The sequence below is a fragment of the Euleptes europaea genome, chromosome 14 (assembly GCF_029931775.1).
Source record: "Euleptes europaea isolate rEulEur1 chromosome 14, rEulEur1.hap1, whole genome shotgun sequence".
Lineage (NCBI taxonomy): Eukaryota > Metazoa > Chordata > Lepidosauria > Squamata > Sphaerodactylidae > Euleptes > Euleptes europaea.
In genome coordinates, this window is record NC_079325.1 from 55,943,950 (window position 1) to 55,966,502 (window position 22,553).

A 22,553-nucleotide genomic window follows, 5' to 3' on the forward strand; every position below is an offset into this window, starting at 1 on the left:
GGCTTCTCCTCCCCTTTGGCCGCCCTTCTCTTTCCAGCAGCTTGAGACACCCCCCCCCGCTCTTAGGAGCTGTGGTGTGTCTAGGGTGAGCCCCCCACTTCCCCCCCTCTGAGGGCAGTTTCTACTCTTCCTCCAGTATTATTATAATTATTCAATTTGTTGTCTGCTGTTCCCCCCCCCCCGTTTTCTTATTTCTTCCCCTCCTCCCCCAATTCATCCCAGCTCTCAGGATTTTGATTCCCAGCCTGCTCAAGAGAAATTTAATCTCCACCTCCTCCAATCCTTCTTTTCTTCTTATAACTTTAAAAAGGCGGGCGGTGGCTGTTCCTCTCTTCCCCTGCCCTCCCCGACAAGATTTTAGGATTTTGATTTCCACCCAGGGCAAGATTGCTTTAATTCCCCATACTAGTTTCCATCTCAGTATTACTTTATATTTGAACTGGAGGTGGGTACACGTCCTTCTTTCACCCTCTCCCCATCCAACAATAGACCTTTGAGTCTTGATTCCCTCCCTTCCAAGGAAGCTTTAATTTGCACATAAATTCCCTTTCTTCAAGCAGTATCTTTCTCACTATTTAGGGTGGTGGCGGCCTGTATTTCTCAGAGTCTTGTTCCTCTGCACCTTGCGGTACTCCTTGGGGCAAATGTCAGTTCATAGATGACCCTTGTTCTCTGGTAGTTTGCATCCTTTATGATCTATTTTTCTCTTTTTGACATTCTCTCCCTTTGTTTCCTTCCCTTGTGCCCCTAAAAACAGTTGTATGTAGCTCAGTCTAATCCCCCCTCTTCTGTCCTTGTTGGTTCAATCAGAGCAGGCCCAGCAGTCATTCCTCCCACTTTGCAACTGCATACCCCAGTCTTAGAAAATAAATTTTGATTCTCTGGATGGTACAGCATTGTAGACACCATTGTGCCTTCCTTGGTTCTCCTGCTGGAGTGATCCAAAGCATCTGCCTTCAAGGAACACCCCAAGGAACAGCCTGTCCGTCACTAATCTGGAATGAAGCCAGCTCAGTTGCCACATCTGGATCACTTCTGGCTGCTGTGCAGAAATCTTCCTCTTGGAGAGCACATTTGGACTAAGCGCCTCCTTTGGTCCAGGAGTTGTGCACATCCTGCATCTGGTGACATTGGGGCCCTTCGTGTGGCCAGTAAGGAGCAGGTCAGGAGTGTGTTTATTTAAGCCTCACACTGATGCAGCTGCTGCTTGCCGTTTGCTGGGCTACTTTGATGCCTCTTCATGTTCCCTTCTTCAAAATGACTCCTGAAGGCTCACTTTCCCGTTTTGCTTTCCCTGGAACATCAGAGAAGCATCGGTGATGAGTGTGACCGGATGCTTGCTATGGGACGGAGAGAATTTGGGTGAGACTGAGTTCCACTGAAACGTTTGCTGGCTGTCAAATCCTATATGGAGACATAGAAAAGTTGAACTTTTCATGCCTTTATTTTTGTTTTGGATAAAGACTCCGATGCACATGTTTCTTGCATTTGAATAATACTTGAAGCCAACCGCTTGTCAGTTTGGCCTTTGATGGGTAAATGCTATGCAACAGAAAAGAGAGAATCAGGATTCCAGCTTACGGTGAAATGATTTATCCCTGCCCTGGGTGACCCTTGCGTAGTTTGCTTCTTGGCGCAAGATGAGCTAGTACTGGTTTGCTCTGTGGAAGATTAAATACAAGAACTTAAAAAAAACCTTTTGGATAGCTTTTGAGCTTCTAAGTGAAACTTTTAATTCATTATTTGCCAAATGAACATTGTGGTTTCAGCATTGAACAAGTGTTGTGCATCAGAACTGTGCCTTGAATGATCTTGCTTTGCTAGGCACAACGCCTCCTGTGAAGCTTCCTGCCAGTCTGGAAGTTCCTTGTCTTCTTATCTTGGGGAGATCTGCCTTTCAATACTTTATGGGTCAGCAGCCTGGAAAAGTTCTTGGGGACCAACGGAGGCCAAGTCTGCCTGCCCTGCACTTTATCAAGGGAGCAGGGAAGAAGGAAACCTCAAGGCATGGCGGGCCTCACTGTAATGTTTTTCTGGAACATGGTAAGATGTATCATTTTTGTTTAGCTTTTGTGTTTTCTTTGCATGGAAACCAAATCTCTTCACATATCCAGTGGTTTAATCAGTGTTTTACAAACATTGCAAAATCTGAACAGCTAGGGAAGAATTTTGATGCTTGAGATCTTTGGTTAGCTAGCAGTTTGTATGAATGGATGTGCTTTTTGAGTGCCGTGTGTGAAACCACATGATAAATTTGAGGAGATCGGAGAGACAGATTTCAGCAGAGACCTGCTGAAATCATATGATCAAGCTTGTGTCACAAGTACTTCCAAGAGCAGGAAGGCCTTCCCATCATTATTCAATCTGCACTTCTAATCCTGTGAAATTTTGTGTGTTACAATGCAAGAGAAGAAATGTCTAGAGTGGTGGTGTCCAGATTTCCTTCCTGAGTGGTCTTGTGTGCTAAGGAATCCATTGAACCCTTGCTTGCTGCAGGGAATTTAAAGGAACATTTTCAGCTTCTCACCGAGTTCGTATGGAGAGCTAGCCTGGCCTGATGGGCAATATTGCTACCCTCACAGGCATGACAAGCGCATATTGAAGGAGAAGATGAACGATGCAGGACAAGCAGGGCCCAGGTTAGTTAGGAGGCCTAAAATACAGCCACGTTGCCCAAACTAAGTAGACCTATGTCTGGTCTGTTGCCTGGATGGGAGACCTCCTTGGAAACTTATGCATGCCCCTTTGAGTTCCATGATGGAGGAAAGGCACATTGTGAACTTAATTATTAATTATTTGTAAACATTTGAGAAGCCATTCCTGCCATTATTGATCTTCTGATTAAGGGGAACCCAAATAAGCCCCTTTGAAGTTTCCTCAGAACCCAGTCTGAAGAATGCTGGTTTGGGGGGGAAATAAAGAGTGCTCGTGAGTAACTAAAATAAAAAGTTCATTAGATTTAAAAGTGAGCAGGATAAATTGAGGAATTGTGTGGCTGGCGTTTGTAGAATGCTTATTAGAGGATTTTGATGTAATGTTTTATGCTTCTGCAAGGAGGGATTTTTCCCTGCAAAGGTTATCTGAACTTGTGACACTGCTTGAAAAAATGTAAGCCCATGGGCTGAGCCTTGTGGGATGACTCCCTGAATTAGCCCAACATAATCAATGATCAGCGCAGCCTTTCCTTTGACTTCCCCACGTCCTGGATACTAGCTTGTTCTTCCTTTCTGTGGAGACATCAGGGCGTGGATGTGGCTGATGTTGGGTGCTGAAGGGGATGGATTTGTGGCAGAAAACATTCCTGGTCATGAACACTACCGAGGAGAGTTTGGTGGTTGGTGCGGGCTGGCATTTTGGGGATTGGGAGGGATTTTTTCCACACACCAGACTAGTGGGCAGGGCACAGGGATTCAGTAAAGGGCTTTCTTGAGCTGATGGGGGTGGGTCCCTGCCCCCTGTTCACATCTCAAGGTGGGGAGAGTCTCTCTCTCTTTTTTTAAAGCAAGAGTGACGTGGCTAAAGGGAGCCAAATCTTGTTCTGCTTGCGATTACAGAGAGCTTCTGCCAGTTGGTATAGGGCCATACTGGGCTGGAAGGACTAATGGTCTGAGTTTATTTACGTTCATAAATCTTGCTAGTATGTTAAAGCTCTCATGACTAACCCCAGGTGTTTTCAGAATGGGATTTGCCCTGGGAGCAGAATGAGGGAAATCCCCTAGTGTCTGCACAGTTGTGTTGTAGGAAGGGGGAGTAATATGCTCCTCAGTATTCCCAGTCCCCTGGTCAGTGTTGGTGTGATAAACAGTGCAGGCTACTTGATGGGTAGGGAGGTGGAGAACAAGACATGGTTACCAGCAGACATGAATGCAGCGGACGGATGCCTACATGGGAAGAAACTAAGAAAAATAAAGGATCCTGGCCTAGCCAATCAATAATTGGGTCTGAGGGTGCAAAAGCTATGGTTGCAGCTCCTGCCACGGCTGTCTGATCGCTAGCCCCATTCAAGGCTCAAAATTGGGGGGCTTTGATGTTTGTTAAGCCTGCATTGTTCCACAGCAGTATGCCTTCCTCTGCTGTCTCTCCAGCCCTGGTGTCTGTGGCTGGTCTTGACAGGAGGGCCAGTTGAGAACAAATGCCCATAGGTGTGCCCAGTTACCTGTGTGGTAAGAGGAAGGTTGGTTTCTGGTTCTGCCTCTTCCTGTTCTTAGGCTGCTGCTGGGAGTGGAGCTTGCTGATGAATGAGTGTTGCCTTATCTCCAGTGCTAGTAGGACTCAAGCAAGGAACCCTGGTTTCCTCAACAGTGTTTTTTCCACATTTATTTAATAGTTATGTAGGCAGTTATTAAAAAGGTAAAGGTAGTCCACTGTATAAGCATTGGGTCATTACTTACCCATGGGGTGATATCACATCCCAACGTTTACTAGGCAGACTATGTTTACAGGGTGGTTTGCCATTGCCTTCCCCAGTCATCTTCCCTTTACCCCCAGCAAGCTGGGTACTCATTTTACCAACCTGGGAAGGATGGAAGGCTGAGTCAACCTTGAGCCGGTTACCTGAAACCGACTTCCGGCAGGAACGAACTCAGGTCGTGAACAGAGATTTTGACTGCAGTACTGCAGCTTAGCACTCTGCGCCACGGGGCTGCTTAGGCAGTTATTGTGTGTGTGTAAAGTGCCGTCAAGTCGCAGCCGACTTCTGGCGACCCCTTTTGGGGTTTTCATGGCAAGAGACTAACAGAGGTGGTTTGCCAGTGCCTTCCTCTGCACAGCAACCCTGGACTTCCTTGGTGGTCTCCCATCCAAATACTAACCGGGGCTGACCCTGCTTAGCTTCTGAGATCTGACGAGATCAGGCTAGCCTGGGCCATCCAGGTCAGGGCAGGCAGTTATTAGGACTTTGCTAAAAACTTGTCTTCTCTGGGGAAGGTGCTAGAGCGTGTCATGTAGCAGGTCTAGGGCATCCTAGATGACTTCTCTGCAGTTGATTTATTTTAATCTGCTTCAGGCCTGGGTTTGAAATTGGTTCAGCGTTTGTTACACTGGCGGATGATCTTAGTTGAAAACTAGACGGGACAGTCATCCCTGTCGACAGTTAGATTCATCAACTGCCTTTGGTACAGTTGACCACGCCATCAAGAAGCTACCCTGTTTATGGTCCCAGCCAGCCCATCATTCCATGGAGCTACAAGGGCTTCCGCAGAGTCACTGGGGAGGCTCTCAAAATCTTCGAGAGCAGCATGGAAACCAAGCGCAGACCATTGAGCAGTTGTGGAGGTGGCGGGAAGTGTTCTGTTACTTTTCTGTTGTGTCTTCTGGTGTTGCTTGCCTTTGTGTCTGGGTCCCTCTTGCTTTGCAAAAAGTTGCTCCTAGGGATCTTCCTATCCCTCATCCCCCTCACCTCTGGGAACAGAGCCTGTGATAAACACTACAATGTGACATTTTTGCATAGTTTGTGAGTGGGTAAGGTTCAGTGCCCTAAATGAGACCAACTTATTTATTTATAGCCCACCTTTCTGGCTGAGTCTCAAGGTGGATTACACAGTGTAAGACAAAGCAGCAAAGGAAGAATGCAATAGCATGAGGATCACAAAAATTAGAAACAATGCAAAAGAAAGTATCAGATATGTCATAACCAATGCAAAAGGTGGAATTACAAATGTAGAAAACAATGTAGTAAGAGAGAGAATATGTAAAATAAACAATTGCATACAGTACGATTGTCTTCACTTTTCAAAAGCACCTTCCATTCTGCTTTGTGTGTGTGTGTAAAGTGATGTCAAGTCACAGCCGACTTATGGCGACACCAGCAAGGTGCTTTCAAGGCAAGTGAGAAGCAGAGGTGATTTGCCATTGCCTTCCTCTGCAGAGTCTTTCTTAGTGGTCTCCCTTCCAAGTACTGACCCTGCTTAGCTTCCGAGGTCTGACGAGATCAGGCTATACTATGCTGCCTTCCCTCTCCCGTTCTGTTTTATTACAGCCTTATTTCCTTTATGGAAATGTTCTCCTGAACAACAGTAATAACTACAAGTAACTTCCAGCTGGTGTAATGTGTGAGGTTGGGGAATGGAAGAATAGCTTTCGGATGCATGTTAGCTTTTTCACAAGCGCTGCATTAATTACTGGGGGAAGCCTCTTTGTTTTGAATTTTTCAAAGCGTCCCAGGAATGCGGTTAGATATTATGTAGTTCTGTGTGGCATCATTCTGCAGATGCTAGTCAGAATCTTGAGCATGACTTAAAGCAGGGGTGGGGAACCTTTTTTCCACCAAGGGCCATTTGGATATTTATAACATCATTCGTGGGTCATACAAAATTATAAGCTTAAAAATTAGCCGACCAAGCCCCAAGCAGGCAGCTGCCCCAGATGACCCCACCCGGCACGGGCAAGCAGGAAGGCATCCAACCGGTGGTGCACTCACCCACCTGGTGGCACAGGATGGTCTGTGGCACCAGCCGGGCGTAGCTGTCCAGCCACACGCCAGAGTAGCTCCTGCTCCGCATGGTCGGAGCCAGATTCCACAGCCGGCTCTTTCTACCTCCGCCTGCAGGGATGAAATGAGGACACACTAGCTAAGAACTCGCCCCCACCCCCGCGCATTCTGGCCCTGCCCCTTTAACCCCTCTATTGTCGCCACTTCCGCCCCCAGCCCTCTTGTAGTTCAGAGGTTTCTCCATGGCTCGGGTTTTCTCCATGGCCCGGGTGAGAAAGGGTTAACAGTTTCTTGGGCAGTCCTGGCAGCTCTATAGCTAACGACTCTTCTGCAAGGGGGGGAAAAGGTTCCATTTCTCTGCAAAACAAACTCACATCCTCCTTGAATAGAGACTATTCCTGTCCGCAGGAGGGGGCGGATCACCAGTTTGGGGCTGGTTGAACAGTTTCAGTGACCTTACAGGGAGATTTCAAAGGAGTTGTTGGTAGTGAATTCAGTTCAGCCTCTTTTCACAGGAATGTTTTTTTCAGGGGTTGATGCCTTGTCTTGCTTTGCCTCTGTTTAATGAAGTGAGCATGTACTCACATGTGCACACTTTCATAGCGGTATATATCTCGCTGTTCATATGTACCTTTACATGCAAACATTTATGAGTGAAGTAACATTATCTTGAAGATGCTTTTTGTCATTCTGTGCTGGTTTTTATTGCTGTTCTCTTTTTAATGCTTCTTGTTATTGTTTTTACCTTGATGTTGAAAAACTGAATTCCGTATTCCTGCTTCAGAAGAGATGGAATTTGTTTGCGTTTTAGAGTGCTTTGGAGTAGAAGAATGACATGATTTCAGCAGGCTCTGACATCTTGCTTTAAGATGTGCATCTAACAAGAATAGACAGATGGGAACTTCTCTCACCCCCCCCCCATTTTACTATTATGATGACCTGGGGTCAGCAAAGTTGTGCACTTTTGCAAGGAAACATAGCTTCTGTCTTGTTCCCTCCATACGCTTGTGGGAGAACTTTGTACCTTAACTGAAAAGGGTGGTGGTTGGGAGAAAGCATCTGAATTTAAAGTATTTGCAGCCTAGGATTGGTATTGGGGTAGTGCACAAACAACTAGTTTCTTTAAATGAAACAAAGTCCTCAGGGCCAAATGAATTGCATCCAAGGGTACTCAAAGAACTTGCAGGTGTCATTTCTAAGCTTCTGTCCATTATTTTTGAGAAGTCTTGGAGAACAGGTGAGGTGCCAGCAGATTGGAGGCAGGCAAATGTTGTCCCCCATCTTCAGGAAGGGGAAAAAGGAGGATCCGGGTAACTACTGACCCAGCAGCCTGACTTGTATACTGGGAAAAGTTTTTGAACAAATAATCAAGCTGTCAGTCCTTGAGCCTTTAGAAAGGATGGATCTGATTACTAAGAGCCATCACGGGTTTCTCAAGAACAAGTCATGTCAGACTAATCTTATCTCCTTTTTTGAGAAAGTTACTATCTTGCTGGATCAGGGGAATGCTGTAGACATAGTTTATCTAGATTTCAGTAAGGCTTTTGATAAGGTCTCCCATAATATTCTAGTTGACAAATTGGGAAAATGTGGTTTAGATCCTATTACTGTTAGGTGGATCTGTAACTGGTTGACAGATCATACCCAAAGAGTGTTTGTTAATGGTTCTCATCCACTTGGAGAGAAGTGACTAGTGGAGTGCCTCAGGGATCTGTCCTGGGCCCTGTGTTGTTCAATATCTTTATAAATGATTTGGATGAAGGAATAGAGGGGATGCTTATTAAATTTGCAGATGATACTAAATTGGGAGGGGTGGCAAATATGGTAGAAGACAGAGCCAGGATACAGAATGATCTTGACAGGCTAGAGAATTGGGCTAAAGCTAATAAAATGCACTTCAACAAAAATAAATGTAAAGTTCTGCATTTAGGCAGGAAAAAAAATCAAATGCATAATTATAGAATGGGGGAGACTTGTCTGAGCAGTAGTGTGTGTGAAAAGGAACTTGGGGTCTTAGAGGATCAAACACTGAGCATGAGTCAGCAGTGTGATGCGGTAGCTAAAAAGGCAAATGCAATCTTGGGCTGTATCAACAGAAGTATAGTCTCCAGATCACGTGAAGTGATGGTATCGCTTTACTCTGCTCTGGTTAGACCTCACCTAGAGTATTGTGTTAAGTTCTGGGCACCTCAATTTAAGAAAGCTGACACGTGTCCAGAGAAGGGCAATAAAGCTGGTGAGGGGTCTGGAAACCAAACCCTGTGAGGAAAGGTTGAGGTCGTTTAGCCTGAAGAGGAGAAGACTGAGAGGTGATATGATAACCATCTTCAAGTACTTGAAGGGCTGTCATATAGAGGACGGTGCCGAGTTGTTTTCTGTTGCCCCAGAAGGTTGGACCATAACCAACGGGTTGAAATTAAATCACAAGAGTTGCCGTCTAGACATTAGGAAGAACTTTCTAACAGTTAGAGCGGTTCCTCAGTGGAACAGGCTTCCTCGGGAGGTGGTAAGCTCTCCTTCCCTGGAGGTTTTAAAGAAGAGGTTAGATGGCCATCTGTCAGCAATGCTGATTCTATGACCTTAAGCAGATGATGAGAGGGAGGGCATCTTGGCCATCTTCTGGGCATGGAGTGCACTGGTGGTATGGGGGGAGGTAGTTATTAATTTCCTGCATTGTGCAGGGGGTTGCACTAGATGACCCTGGTGGTCCCTTCCAACTCTATGATTCTGTGATTCTATGAAACAGTTAGGCTAATATGTCTGTTAAGAAAGCTGTGATTGTTCAGCCTCCCTTATCTGTATGTTTTCCTTTATAACCGTTTTTAGTGGATGTGGTTCTCGATTGCAGCTCAGTAACTGGCAGTGTTCAACCCTGAGCAGAGTTGTACCCATCTGTCTGTTGACTTCAGTGGACTTGGTGGTGGTGGAAAGTGCTGTCAGTTCACAGCCGACCTATGGCAACCCTGTAGGGTTTTCAAGGCAAGAGATGTTCAGAGGTGGTTTGCCATTGCCTGCCTCTCCATAGAGACCCTGGAGTTCCTTGGTGGTCTCCCATCCAAGTACTGACCAGGGCTGACCCTGCTTAGCTTCCAGGATCTGATGAGATCAGGCTAACCTGGGCTTAGAAGGGAGTAATCCTGCTTGGGAATGCACTATAGAACTGCATGGCTGCCTGTGGGTTTGCCTTTTTGTTTTGTGGTGGTTTGTGCTGTAAATACAGAGAGCAAAACCTTGGCCTTTTGAATCTTATCCAAGAGCAATGCCATGAAAGTTAAAAGTTCCTGAGATCAGTGGAGAGAGTCTTATTCTGCTCAGGCTGCAACCTTGTCGTTTTCCTAGTTTGCAAAGTATTTATTTATTTGAAACATTTTTATGCTGCCTTTCTACTTGATCAGGGTTCCCAAAGTGGCAAACATGAAAACAATTACAAACAACTTTTAAATTATAACATTATTCAGTAAAAACACGTACAATTACACTTGATTTAAGTTTTTTAAAAACTGTTTTGTATCTTTTTTTTGCAAATTACAAACATATGCATACTAATTTGACAGTTATTCACATGTGCATGTAATTACACATCCAAAAGTGAGACCATCAATTGATGCTTGATATAACTCATCATGGGACCAACACCTCTTCCATAAAAAACAAACAAACAAACCCATAGTCCTCTGGAGTGCAGTGAGTTTTACCGTTTACTGCTCTGTCTCCCCTGTTTCTTCCCTGTCTCTGTTGATAAAGGATCGTTAGTTATATTTGAAATGCTTTCTGTTAAATATATTGCGGACAGATCATAAAATATAAAAGCAGGAGGCCTGATGTTTTTTCAGTAACATACAATTTGTCCTTTTTATTTTAGTTTCTTGCTGCAATCCAGATGAATGTGGATGATACCTCAAGTGGTCCATTCTATCCTCATAAAACTCTGGTCAGCAACTCTCTTGGCCCGAGGCTCAAAAGGGTAGGGTGTTGGGCTGGTCTGAGATCCCAACTCCCACTTCCCTGCCCTGTCTGTGAAAATTATACTTCCAGTGTGGTAAGAGAGACCTCCCAAGAGTTCTCTGTCATGCTTGTAGGTCTTGGGGGAAGGGGAGGATCTGTCTGCTCCAAAGCTCCGTATGACATAAAAGGGGTTCCCTGAGTTCTATGCAATTTGTCAAAACCCTGGGAATGTGGGGAGCTCTATGTGCTGCTGAGCATCCCTGTCTTTGCCTCTGTAAGTAGAGTTTGGATGGGCTGTCCTGGTCTTCATGGCCTTGAAGACGCCTTTTAAGTAAGACCAACTCTTAAAAGAAAATTCCATATTGGCCATGCAGCTGATTCTTAAGAACATAACTTTGTGTGACTGTCATTTTACAATAAAGCATTCTGTCTGGAGAGATGATGGCTGTGTCCCAACAGCACATACCAACACCAGTTTGTGACAGGAATGCGTTTCCTTATCCTTGATTTGAGCATTATTTCCCCCCTGCCCGCCTCCAAATTGAGATAAAATACTTCCTGGTTTGAAAGAAACCAAACATGGATACTTGAGCCTCTCTAAGAAACTGCAGTTTGTTTCTTGCCTGTAAACCAGAATTCGAAACCACAGTTCAGTCCTGATGCAGAATCCCAATGTGAGAGTTCCCCCTCTCTGAGTCTAATTTTCCAAATCAATTGCACCAGGCGCCTGGGACCAGAAGGTGTGAACTGCTTTTATGAGTTCACTGATAACACAGGAGGTGATGGAAAGCAGAGACACAGAGTCAGAGACACAGAGACCCTCACATTCTGCCCCCCTTAAGGCCCCCCTCCCGCGTCCTCGAAAGGACGAGGCTTATCGGGATAAGCGAGGTGGAATTCTCGGACCAAGCGAGGGGCCGCCATGTGGGGTGCGGCCACCCACTCGTCGTGCGCGGACCCAAGGTTTTTCCAACGAACAAAGTAATACAGTTTCCCTTTCTTCCATTTGGAATCTAAAACCTTGGACACTTCCAAATGGGTATCCCCTCCCACCACGGTAGGAATCTCGTGTTCGGGAGGGGGGTGGAACTGGGGAGCTGCCACATAGGGTTTGAGGAGGCTTATATGAAAGACAGGATGGACTCCCTTGAGGGTTTTTGGGAGTTCTAGTTCCACGGTAACCTCGTTGATCACCCTGGTAATGGTGAAAGGTCCCACATAACGGTCGCTGAGTTTTTTGCAGGGACGAAGAGAGCGGAGGTTTTTGGTGGACAGATAAACTTGCTCCCCCACTTTAAGTTCCCATCCCGGAGACCGGTGTTTGTCTGCCTGTTCCTTGTACTTGCTTTTTGCCCTCTCAAGGTTTTTGAGCAGCCACGGCCAGGCAGATTTAACTACCTGAATCCACTCCTGAAGGTCGGGGGTGGACTGGAGCTCTGGCGTGACGGGGGCGGAACCGAAAGGACCAAATTCCGTCCCGTATACTACTTGGAAGGGACTAAAGCCGGTAGAGGAATGGGGCGCATTGTTGTACGCATATTCGGCAAATGGGAGCAGGTCGACCCAGTCGTTTTGGTGGAAATTCACATAGCAACGCAAATAACATTCTACCACCGCGTTTACACGTTCAGTTTGACCATCAGTCTGGGGGTGATAGGCAGAAGAGAGGCCCTGTTCCTCCACCCCCATCAATTTTAGGAAGGCTCGCCAGAATTTGGCTACAAACTGGACCCCCCGGTCGGAGAGGACCTTCCTAGGGATCGAGTGTAGTCTGAGGACGTGCGTGACAAACAGTTTAGCCAAGCCTTGGGCCGAAGGAAGACCCGCACATGGAACGAAATGGACCTGTTTGGAAAAAAGGTCCGTGATTACCCAAAGGACCGTCTTTCCCCGACTGGGAGGTAGGTCGGTGATAAAATCCATGGCTATGACTTCCCAGGGACGGGAGGGGTTCTCAAGCGGTTTGAGAAGCCCGGGGGGTTTTCCCATTCGTTTCTTGGCTGTGGCGCAAGTGGGGCAGCTGCGCACATACAGCTCCACATCGGACCTCATACCGGGCCACCAGAATTGCCTTCTAACCAGGTGAAGAGTTTTTATGAAGCCGAAATGACCCGCCAACCTGGCACCGTGTACAAGTCCCAACACCTCTTTGCGAAGGGAAGATGGGACATATAGCTTTCCCCCTTGTACCCACCAGGTGTTCGTTCGTTCCATGCCAGTGGGGAGGAGGTGGTGCTCCTCCTCCTGTAAGGAGGCGTTCCGGAGCCGCTGTTGGAAGGCTTCCGGGATACCCTTGAGCGTAGGGGGGGTCTCTGGTTGACGGGCTTGGGACCGGGTTGTGACGGCCAAGCTTGGGACCTCCCCTCGCTGCTCGGGAGTGAACAGGGAGTCGACCGGGCGATCGAAATCGTTGCGATACTGGGGAAGTCGTGACAGAGCATCGGCTAGGGCATTTTCTTTGCCAGGAACATGTTTGAGGGTGAACCGGAATTTGGCGAAAAATTGGGCCCACCGAATTTGTTTGGCGTTGAGCTTTCTAGCTCCCTTGAGAGCCTCAAGATTCTTGTGATCGGTACACACCTCAAATGGCAGTTCGGCCCCTTCTAAGAAGTGCCTCCATATGGTGAGGGCATGTTTGACCGCTGCCGCCTCCTTCTCCCAAATAGCCCAGTTGATTTCGGACTGGGAAAACTTTTTGGAGAAGTAGGCACACGGCCGCAACCGCCCCCCATCATCCCTTTGCAATAGGGCCCCGCCCATGGCCACATCCGAGGCATCTACTTGCACCACAAAAGGTTTAGTGCAATCAGGGTGAGCCAACACGGGTTCGGATGAAAAAAGTAGTTTTAAACGTTCAAAAGCCTGTTGGCACTGGGGGGACCATTGCAAACGGGCTGAGGGAAGCGCGGCGTTAGCCCCCTTGTCTTTGGTACGCAACAGGGCAGTGAGGGGGAGCGCAACTTGGGCAAAGTTAGGAATGAAGTTGCGGTAAAAGTTGGCGAACCCCAAAAATTGCTGGAGTTGGCGGCGGGTAGTGGGGGTTTCCCAATCCCGCACCGCTTGGACCTTAGCGGGGTCCATTTCCAAACCCTGGTGGGAGATCACGTACCCAAGGAAAGTAATGGAAGGTTGGTGGAATTCACATTTGGACACTTTAGCATACAGTTTGTGCTCCCGCAGTCGCTGGAGCACGTCTCGAACCAGACGCACATGTTCTTCCATGGTGTCAGAGTAAATAAGGATGTCATCGAGAAATACCACCCCCCCCCCGAAACAGCAAATCATGTAAAACCTCATTAATTAATTGCATAAAAACACTGGGAGCCCCCGAAAGTCCGAACGGCATGACTAGGTATTCAAACATTCCAAAACAGCTGGAAAAGGCCGTTTTGGGTTCGTCTCCTTCTTTAATGCGAATGCGGTGGTATGCTTCCACCAAGTCCAGTTTGGTGAAGATTCGGCCCTCCTTTAATTGTGCTAGAAGGTCGGGAATAAGAGGGAGAGGGTAAGCGTTAGACTGGGTGACTGCGTTTAGCCTACGAAAGTCAATACACAGTCTTAGATCTCCCGTCTTTTTCTTCACAAAGAAGGCTGGGGCCGAATAAGGAGCTTTGGAAGGGCGTATGAAACCCCTCGCCAAGTTGGCATCCAGATAGTCCCGTAACACCGCCTTCTCACTAGGGCTCATGGGATAGACCTTTCCTTTAGACAGCTTGCCTTCCCCCACAATTTCGATGGCACAGTCCGTCTCTCTGTGGGGAGGTAGTTCGTCACATTCTCTAACATCAAAGACATCCGCAAACTGCGAGTATTCTGTGGGCAGTTGAGGAGGAACGGAGGTTGGGGTGGGGGACCCTACCAATGCGGCGGCCGGAGTCCTGAGTACCCGTTCCTTGTCATGCAACCCACAGGGGCTTTCGGGAAACGAGAGCACCCGTTTAACCCAGTCGATGGAGGGGTTGTGTCCCCGTAGCCAGTTCATCCCTAACACCACTGGGGTTACAATAGGGGCGATGGTAAAATACAAGCGTTCCCAATGTTCCCCCACAGACATAATCACGGCTGCAGTTCTGTGGGTCACTGGGCCCCGTTTAAAATCGCTCCCGTCCATTTGGGAAAAACGGAGGGGTCCCGGAAGCCGCTTGCGCCGGACTCCCAGTTTCTTGGCAGCTTCCTCACTAATCATGGTACGGGCACACCCCGAGTCAACCAAGGCGGGGAATTCTAAACTGGGACCCCCTTTAGGTAGGGACAGGTGAACACGCACATACACATTGTCCTCTTGGGCGCTTACCATCGGTGGAGCTCCTTGCACAACGATAGGGGCGGTCTGCTGCGGAGCCCCCTCTACAGCAGACCGACGGCGTTTTTTGCCGGCTGTTCCCACTCTTCCTCCTCACTGGAAGAGGGGGACGGAGTGGTGGCGTTCGGGGACCCGTCCGAATCAAAAGTAGTATTTGTAATCCGGGACCCCGTTGGGCCTGTGGAGGTGGAGACCACATCCTGGGGGCGCGCATGGAGTGCGGAGGGTGCGCCGGAACGTCGGCCCGGTGGTCCGCTCCTGCGGCGGGGCTGGTCCTCAGCAGCCGCCTTCTGCGGTTCGGTCGGGGCTTGGCGAGGAGGGTTGGGACGACCCGCACGAGAGGGGCATTGCGACGCAAAGTGTCCCTTTCCCCCGCAGGTCAGGCAGACACCAGTCTCAAAACGCTTGCGGCGTTCAGCGGCCGAGGGACCCCCGCTCCCTCCCGGTCGGAAGTCTCGGCCCCGGTCACTCCGGGGTCTCGGGTCACGTCCGATGCGCTGCTTAGACAAATTCAGGAGTTGTTTACGATTCTCAATGTCCGCAGCGTGGCGAACCCAGCCTTCCACATCCGGGGGGTTCCCTTGCATGAAGGCCCAATGTTGGAGGTCCGGGTTGAGACCCTCCCTGAAACACTGTACCAGAGTGGCCTCACTCCAGTCCAGAATACGGCTAGCCAACGACTGGAACTCACTTGCATACTGCGCCACCGACTTGGTCCCTTGGCGCAGTTGCATCAGGGAGGCTTTAGCCCGCTCGCCCAGAGTCGGGTCCTCAAAGCGGTTTCGGAGTGCTACCATAAACTCGTCCAGGGTTCGCAGCACCGGCGAGCGGAGTTCATACTGCAACACCATCCAGGCGGCCGCCTCCCCTTGCAGTAAGGAAGCCACGTACTGCACCCGGGACTCCTCGGAGGTGAAGGTCCGACCTTGTTCCCGCATAAAAATGTCCACTTGGACCATAAAAAAGGTCAACTGGTCCCCTGAACCGTCATACGTGACTTTCAGGTCCCGACGGGACGGGAGGCTAGGAGGTGCAGGAGGAGCTGCCGGCGCCCCATCCGGGAGATTGCCGGCGGGCGGTTGCACTTTCAGTGCATCGAGGGCCGCTGCCATCTCACCCATCACACGCTGCATGGTCTCCATCTGCTCCTGCATGGCTTGGCGGTCCTCCTGCCACTGCCGCCGTTCCTCCTCCATAACAGCCTCCTTGCGTGCCGGATCCCCCTCGAGTCCCGTACTGGGGAAGGCCAACCGGCGTTCCTTCGCCGCAGTCCGTGTGAGAGACCAACCTTTGGGAGAGTCCAGCCAGTTGTTGAAGAATCCCCGGGGGCGTCCTTCCCGGCCCTGGTCGGGGATGGGACCCCTAGGTTTCTTTGGCTTGGCGCCCTCCTCCTTGGGGTCCGGTTTCTCCGGCACCTCTGGTTCCTCCGGTACCTCTGGGGTAGGGGTGGTTTCCTCGTCGGCTGACATTCTGTCCCAATAGGTACAGCTGCAGTCCGAGAGGCAAAGACTTGCAACTTAATGTGAGAGTTCCCCCTCTCTGAGTCTAATTTTCCAAATCAATTGCTCAGGCGTTGATACAGAAACAAAGGATTTATTGAAGACATCAGGAGATGAGACAGGCACAGGTAGAAAGTTGCAAGTGAGGGGCTTATCGGGTTTACAGAATATATTGACTCCAGGGCCCTGGGGCACTGGGGTTCACACTTATTGTTATGGGAAGTTACAAGCTTGGCATAATACAAAACATCAAACGAGTCCCAGGAAGTCTGCTGAAGCTATCACACTTCCAAGGCCGCATCGGCCTGAGGGAGTACAGACAGGAAGAACAGCGGGGGGGAGATACTTGGGGCGTTCAGGCCAGGCGCCTGGGACCAGAAGGTGTGAACTGCTTTTATGAGTTCACTGATAACACAGGAGGTGATGGAAAGCAGAGACACAGAGTCAGAGACACAGAGACCCTCACACCCAGTTTGCAGGCAAGAAAGAAACTGATGCTCGTTAAAGCGACCCTATAGATTTCCTTGTAGGTGATCCTGGGCAGTAATTTACAAGCAGTAATTTTTGAGGACTGGTGTTCTGTATGGGCAAGGAGTGCTGGTCCCCCATCAGTCATGGGAGGATTAAAAAAATGTAGTGGGATGGGGCCGATTATGGGAAAGTCTCTTCACTCTCTTCAAAGACCAAATAAATGGGAGACGTGTGTCCAGGAGAATGTGCTTCTTTCAGAGGAAAAATAAAATGAATGGGGAGTTGTGAGTTGCCAAGGCATGTCTCTGGAGGAGGAGACCCATGAGCAACCTTGCCCATGAGCAACCTTCAAGACAGCTTCAGTAATCCCAAGGGCAAGTGCATGTGTGATGTGGATAAAAGTTGCATTGTTCACCTGTGGCATTATACATGCTGTCCAGTAAGTGCCCCAGCAATTGCCCATCTGTAGAAAAGGGGGAATTGTGAGGGAGTGCTCATCTGCATTTTGAATGCTGAATTCTCTGCTGCCGGAGTGCTGCCAGGAGGAAAGGCAGATGCAGCCTCTGTACAAAAAGAACAAGATGAACATTTATCCTCAAAATAAAATTGTGCAACTTTCTGCTGGGTTCAGATTAGTTTTTGGCTAGCTCAGGATGAGGAGAAGGCATCTCCCTGTTGCCCCTGTTCTTGTGAAATGCTGAGCTCATATTTTCTTGCAGCAGAAGGCTGAGTTCAAGGTTCCAGCCCCCTAGTCTGGAATCTGCATCTTACTCAACAGAAAGGAATGAATTCATTGTCCTAGGGAGCTTGTAGGATGTGGTAATCCAGAGTTCATTAGTAACACACACAAACAAAAGAGCTAGAGGTGGTAATGGAGCCAGTTAGAGCTTTAGGGCAAGTACAAAGTGATAGTGTGATAGAAGTGCCCCAAAGTCTAGAAACAGAAAACAGCATTTGTGGAAATGACAGGTGGGGGATCCACAGGGACTTGTGTGGGGAGCATTTCATTTAGCCCTCTTCCCACTGGTTTTTCCTTTCCTGAAGGTCCTGTAGGTTCTCCCCTTTTCTCCTCTTCCCACACACCAGCCAAGCTACTCTTTATCTGCTGCACTGTCTTCTGTTTTCCGTCCGGGGTCAGTTTCTGCCTAGGAAAGCTGTGGCTGAGTTGTATGATGTTAGTTGCCAGGCCCCCTCAGTTGCATAGTGCTGGATAGTACAGGCCCAGTTGCGTGAGGAACCTGCAAGGACTTTTTGGGGGGGATGTCACTTTCCCCTGTATTCCCTCTCCACACCATTTCCTCTTTCCCTCCTCCTGGCAGCCGCCATATGCTCAACTTTCCCTGCTTCATTCTGTCTTTCCCACCCACCAACAAACCAAATTTTTATCTGCCCCCATCTGCTCCTTATCTGCCCCCCAACAGCTACATCTGTTTATTTACTTCATTTATACCCTGCTTTTCTCCACAATGGGAACCCAAACCAGCTTACATCATTCTCTATTCCTCTGTTTTATCCTCACAACAACCCTGTGAGGTAAGTTAAGCTGAGAGTGTATCTGGCCCAGTCACCCAGTGATATTCCATGGTAGAGTAAGGATTTGAACCTGGATCTCACAGATCCTAATCTGAAACTCTAACCACTACACAACACTGGCTTTTGTGGGGTAACTGCTGTTGAACAGTAGTAAGCAACTGGGCCTGGATAAGTCATGCAAGTCATGTGGTAGCAAATGGCCCAGGGTTGCTGCTGGGCCTAGTCCTGATAAGTTCTCCCTCAGAGGCCAAAATAGCCCTGGAAAGAGCCCTCTCTCCTGGTATTTACTGACAGAAACCGAGGCTTGAAGGCTGGCAACACTACTGTGGGTCCTTAGCAGAGGCTCCTGAGGGCATTTGTTTAAAGCTACAGGCTCTGCTTCTATTGTTTTGATGGATTTTAACACCCCCCAATGTATTTTTTTTTACAATATTTCAGATTTTTCTGCAAACATGGGGCTTGAAGGCTGCAAACATGAGGCTTGAAGGCTGGCAACACTACTGTGGGTCCTTAGCAGTGGCTCCTGAGGGCATTTGTTTCTTAAAGCTACAGGCTCTCCTTCTGTTGTTTTGATGGATTTTAAACCCCCCCCAATGTATTTTTTTTTTACAATATTTCTGATTTTTCTGCAAACATGGGGCTTTTCTGAGGTTTGTAGAAATATCTGTCTTGTCTGTCAGTGGTCCCAATCTCTAGATCTAAGTGTCCACAGATGGAGTCTTGTTGAGAATTAGATACATTGATGTGTAGACGTTTCCCTTGCTTCTAAGGAATATGCCAAGTATTCACTTTCCGAATCAATTGTGAATACATAGGTGGGGTCAAAAGTGGGCCATCTGAATGCTGAGACATATTCTACAGTGTATTAGCAAACAACCTGGAATGAGTTTAGCCACCCCACAATATTTCCCCATGGAAAATATAGTGTTGTCTGTTCTCACTCTGTGGAGGGCATCTTGGAGACAGATGGGTGATTCCTTTCCGGTGCTAAGGTAGGCAGGAACTAGTAAAACTTCCCACTTCCTGTTTCCTGCCTGGAATTACCCTCTGCCTCCAGCTTCCTTCCTGCCTTGCTAAGGGAAGGCAGCTACAGAGGTTGCTCCGTAATGACCTTACCTACATGAGGAAAGGAACCCTCCAAACTTAAGGAGAAATAATGGCAAAACCTAGAAGGGCAAGTGAATCTGATATAGCCTGGTTCTTCATATGGCATCCACTTTTAAGTCTTGGTGTGCATACAGTTCTCTTTGATGTCCTAACCACAGCATGCAGATTCCCCCCCCCCCCCACATGAATCCCTCCCTCTGGTTAGGAAATCAGGAGCATCCCTTCCTCTCTTGCACATACAGTTCCCATCTCCCTTTAATTTTTGAACTGACCATCAATTGGATTGCTTCTGTGCTATGGTTTTAGCTGACTACAACAGCGGAAACAATCATTTGCATACCTATAGCCCTGCCTTTAACCAAGGTTGCAAATGGTGGTTTGAAGTTAACCCCAGTTACAAAAACACCATTGCAGACCAGCTGTATGTTCACATTTGAAAATGAAAGGGGGGATTTGTGCACAAGAGGAAAGGACAATGCTTAGGACATTCTCAGTTTTCTAACTATTGGGGGAATGCACGCATGAGAGTGGCCAGAGGAACATACAAGCATGTGGAGTGGTTCTGTTCTTGTCATTAATCCCCAAAATGATGCCCACAGACAGCGTGGTGCCCACTGATGTTTCCTGGTGCCTACGTCTTCCCCAAAGCAAAAAAAAAAAACAGTCCTGGCTTTCTTCTATCTCATTGGGGCAGGAGGTGCTTCCCCAAGTTATGTGGCATGTGCAGAGGATTTTAGGCAGAAGGGGCGGGACAGGCCCTTATGACTGAGAATGACTGCTGGCTAGCCGTGGACTTTTGACCAGTGGGGTTACTCCCACTGGCAGGCAGCGCTTCGGTTTAAAGGATCTTCTTGCTGCACTTTGCTTTCCCCCAAACTCTTCTTGAGCAATAATCTTGAGCAACAATCTGTGAGGTGACCACTGGGTGGCAGGAAGAGGTTGCAGATGATTGGCATGATGGAAAGCGTTGCCTGAACAACCGTAGCAGGGTCCAGTAGAGCTTAAAATGTGCTGGAGATCAGTGCAGCATCACCCCTTCCTAAACGTCCTGACCAGCTGCTGCTTTTGCTGGAGGTTCACTTTGCCAAGGGGCTGGGTGGGGCTTGAAAGCCCTTCAGAAAGGCCTGCTCCCAAGCCCTCTTGCTGTGGGTGCAGAGCACACAAGCCTCCTCCTACCCCCTCATCTCAGCGAACGCTCATAGCTTATGCAGTTGCCAGTGTGGTGTAGAGGTTAGGGTGCTGGGCTACATCTGGGGCAGGGATTGGGTCCCACTCTCTGTACAGTCGCGAAGATCATTCAGTTTCTTTCTCTCTCTCTCTCTCTCTCTCTCTCTCTCTCTCTCAATCTCTCTCTCTCTCTCTCTCTCTCTCTCTCTCTCTCTCTCTCTCTCTCTCTCTCTCCCCCTCTCCCCCTCTCCCCCTCTCCCCCTCTCCCCCCCCCTAACCTACCTCACAGGGAGGTTGTGAGTATAAAGTGGGTGTCAGGGGAGAACCATGTATGCCCCACAGAGCTCCTTTTAAGAAAGGTGGGATGACAATGCAGTAGATAGATAGACGACTACTCACCCTATACTCTTCCATTCTGATGGCAAGAGGCAGGAACGAGCCAGCAGTGGGCAGCAGCCAAGATGCTAAGCGCTGGCTGGTGCTTTGTGGTCCTAGCAGAGAGGTAGATGTGGAGGTTGTTTGTGTGCTCCTCTTCAGCTGGAGCCAGGAAGGGAAGTCAGGGAGGAGGAGGGAAAGGGAGCTGACAGCTTGCTGGTACGGAGGTGGACCTGAGATTGGAGGGGTGGGTGATTGGGAGTCATTGCATGAATATTTATTTTTTTATTACTTAAATTATACCCAAACTTTCTTCCCGGTGGAGACCCAAAGCAGCTCATACTGTTCTCCTCTCCCTCGTTTTATTCTCACAGCAATCCTGTGAGGTAGGTTAGGCTGAGCGTATGTGACTGGTCACCGCCCTAGCTTCCATGGCAGAGTGGGGGGTTTGAACCTGGGTCTCCCAGATCCCAGTCTACCTGGCTAACCACTATACTATACTGGCAAGCTCATGCTTGCCAGAAGGGGTAAGAAGGCTTACGGTCGCAAGGAGCTCTGTGAACTGCTTACACACGCCCAAACACTTGCACAAAACAGCAATCAAATGCATCTTTGGTGAATATCTTCTAAAGCGCAGTGTCTGAACCAGATGGGAGCTGGGTTGCTGCAACCCAGTTACTGGTGGGTTTAAAGCAGATGAAATGCAAAGGTAACGGGCAGTAGTTCTTCAAGAGTCCTGCCATGTAATCCTAAGTGGAGGTGCAGCCTTCAAAGCCCACTGTTTCAGGAGGACTGCACTGTTAGCCCCCTACGATGCACTTGTGTGATGATGGCGTAACAGTTAAGGCAGCTTTGCCTTCTGGCTCCTCACGTGTGGTTTGTAAAGGAAATACACCCTGCATTTCCTTTTGCTACAATACTGCACAACATTGGCTCAAACTTTAATTCAGGCTGCGGCCTAGTTATCCCTAGCAAATGCATTTCAAAGCTCCGTTTTTAGTCTGTGAGAGCGGGGGGGGGGGGGAAGGAACTCTCTCAAACCCCCTTCCCTTTGAAGCTTGCTCACTGATGGCCCATCTGTCTCCAAGGTGACACATCCTGTCGCACCTTAGCCCTCGCTGACTCTTGGGATCTCCTGATAATTTGCATTCGCTGCAGGAATGCAACCTATCTCTTGTCTTCAAAGAGTTGGCTAGTGACATCACAAATATGAAATCGTTTTATTATTTTCCTGAGGAATTCATTGGCTGCCTGATCCCCAGCGGACAAATTCGGCAGGTATAAGAATAAACTTCTTCTGATATAGTTTGATGGAGCCTTTGAGGGACATGCCGGCCATGTCCCGAGGCGTTCATCACCTCTCTGATCCCTTTCAGGAAAATCATGAAGGACTGACACTCTGCGTGTCAGGAACAAACCTTGCTTTTGGACTCTGGTAACTATAATCAACTGAAGTATTTGTTACTCTCTTGGAAACTTTGCCTATTTTGCCTGAAACTTAAGAACTGTGAAGTTAGAGATTGTGAAGTTAGAGATTGCTAAAGGTTTTCTTGTTTTTATGCTATCTGCCTCACAAATAATTTCCTTTCTGTAACGAGCACATTAAATAAACTTATAGACTTTATATTGAAGTCTGAGAAACCTTTTTTGGGTCTCAGGGCTAAATCCAAGTGTCTGAGTGTGTGTGTGTGTGTGTGTGTGTGTGAGAAACCACCTACCCTAG

General features: G+C 48.3%; 1 protein-coding gene across 1 annotated transcript in view; it reads left to right on the forward strand.

Moving 5' to 3' along the window:
• Positions 1-1,879: 1,879 nt before the first annotated feature.
• The window catches only part of ABL1 (ABL proto-oncogene 1, non-receptor tyrosine kinase), a 253,630-nt gene continuing 232,956 nt past the window's right edge, over positions 1,880-22,553 (forward strand). The window contains exon 1 of the mRNA XM_056860485.1: positions 1,880-2,043. Within this exon, the coding sequence (XP_056716463.1) occupies positions 1,908-2,043 (136 nt within the window). The 5' untranslated portion in view covers positions 1,880-1,907. The remainder of the gene's footprint in view (positions 2,044-22,553) is intronic.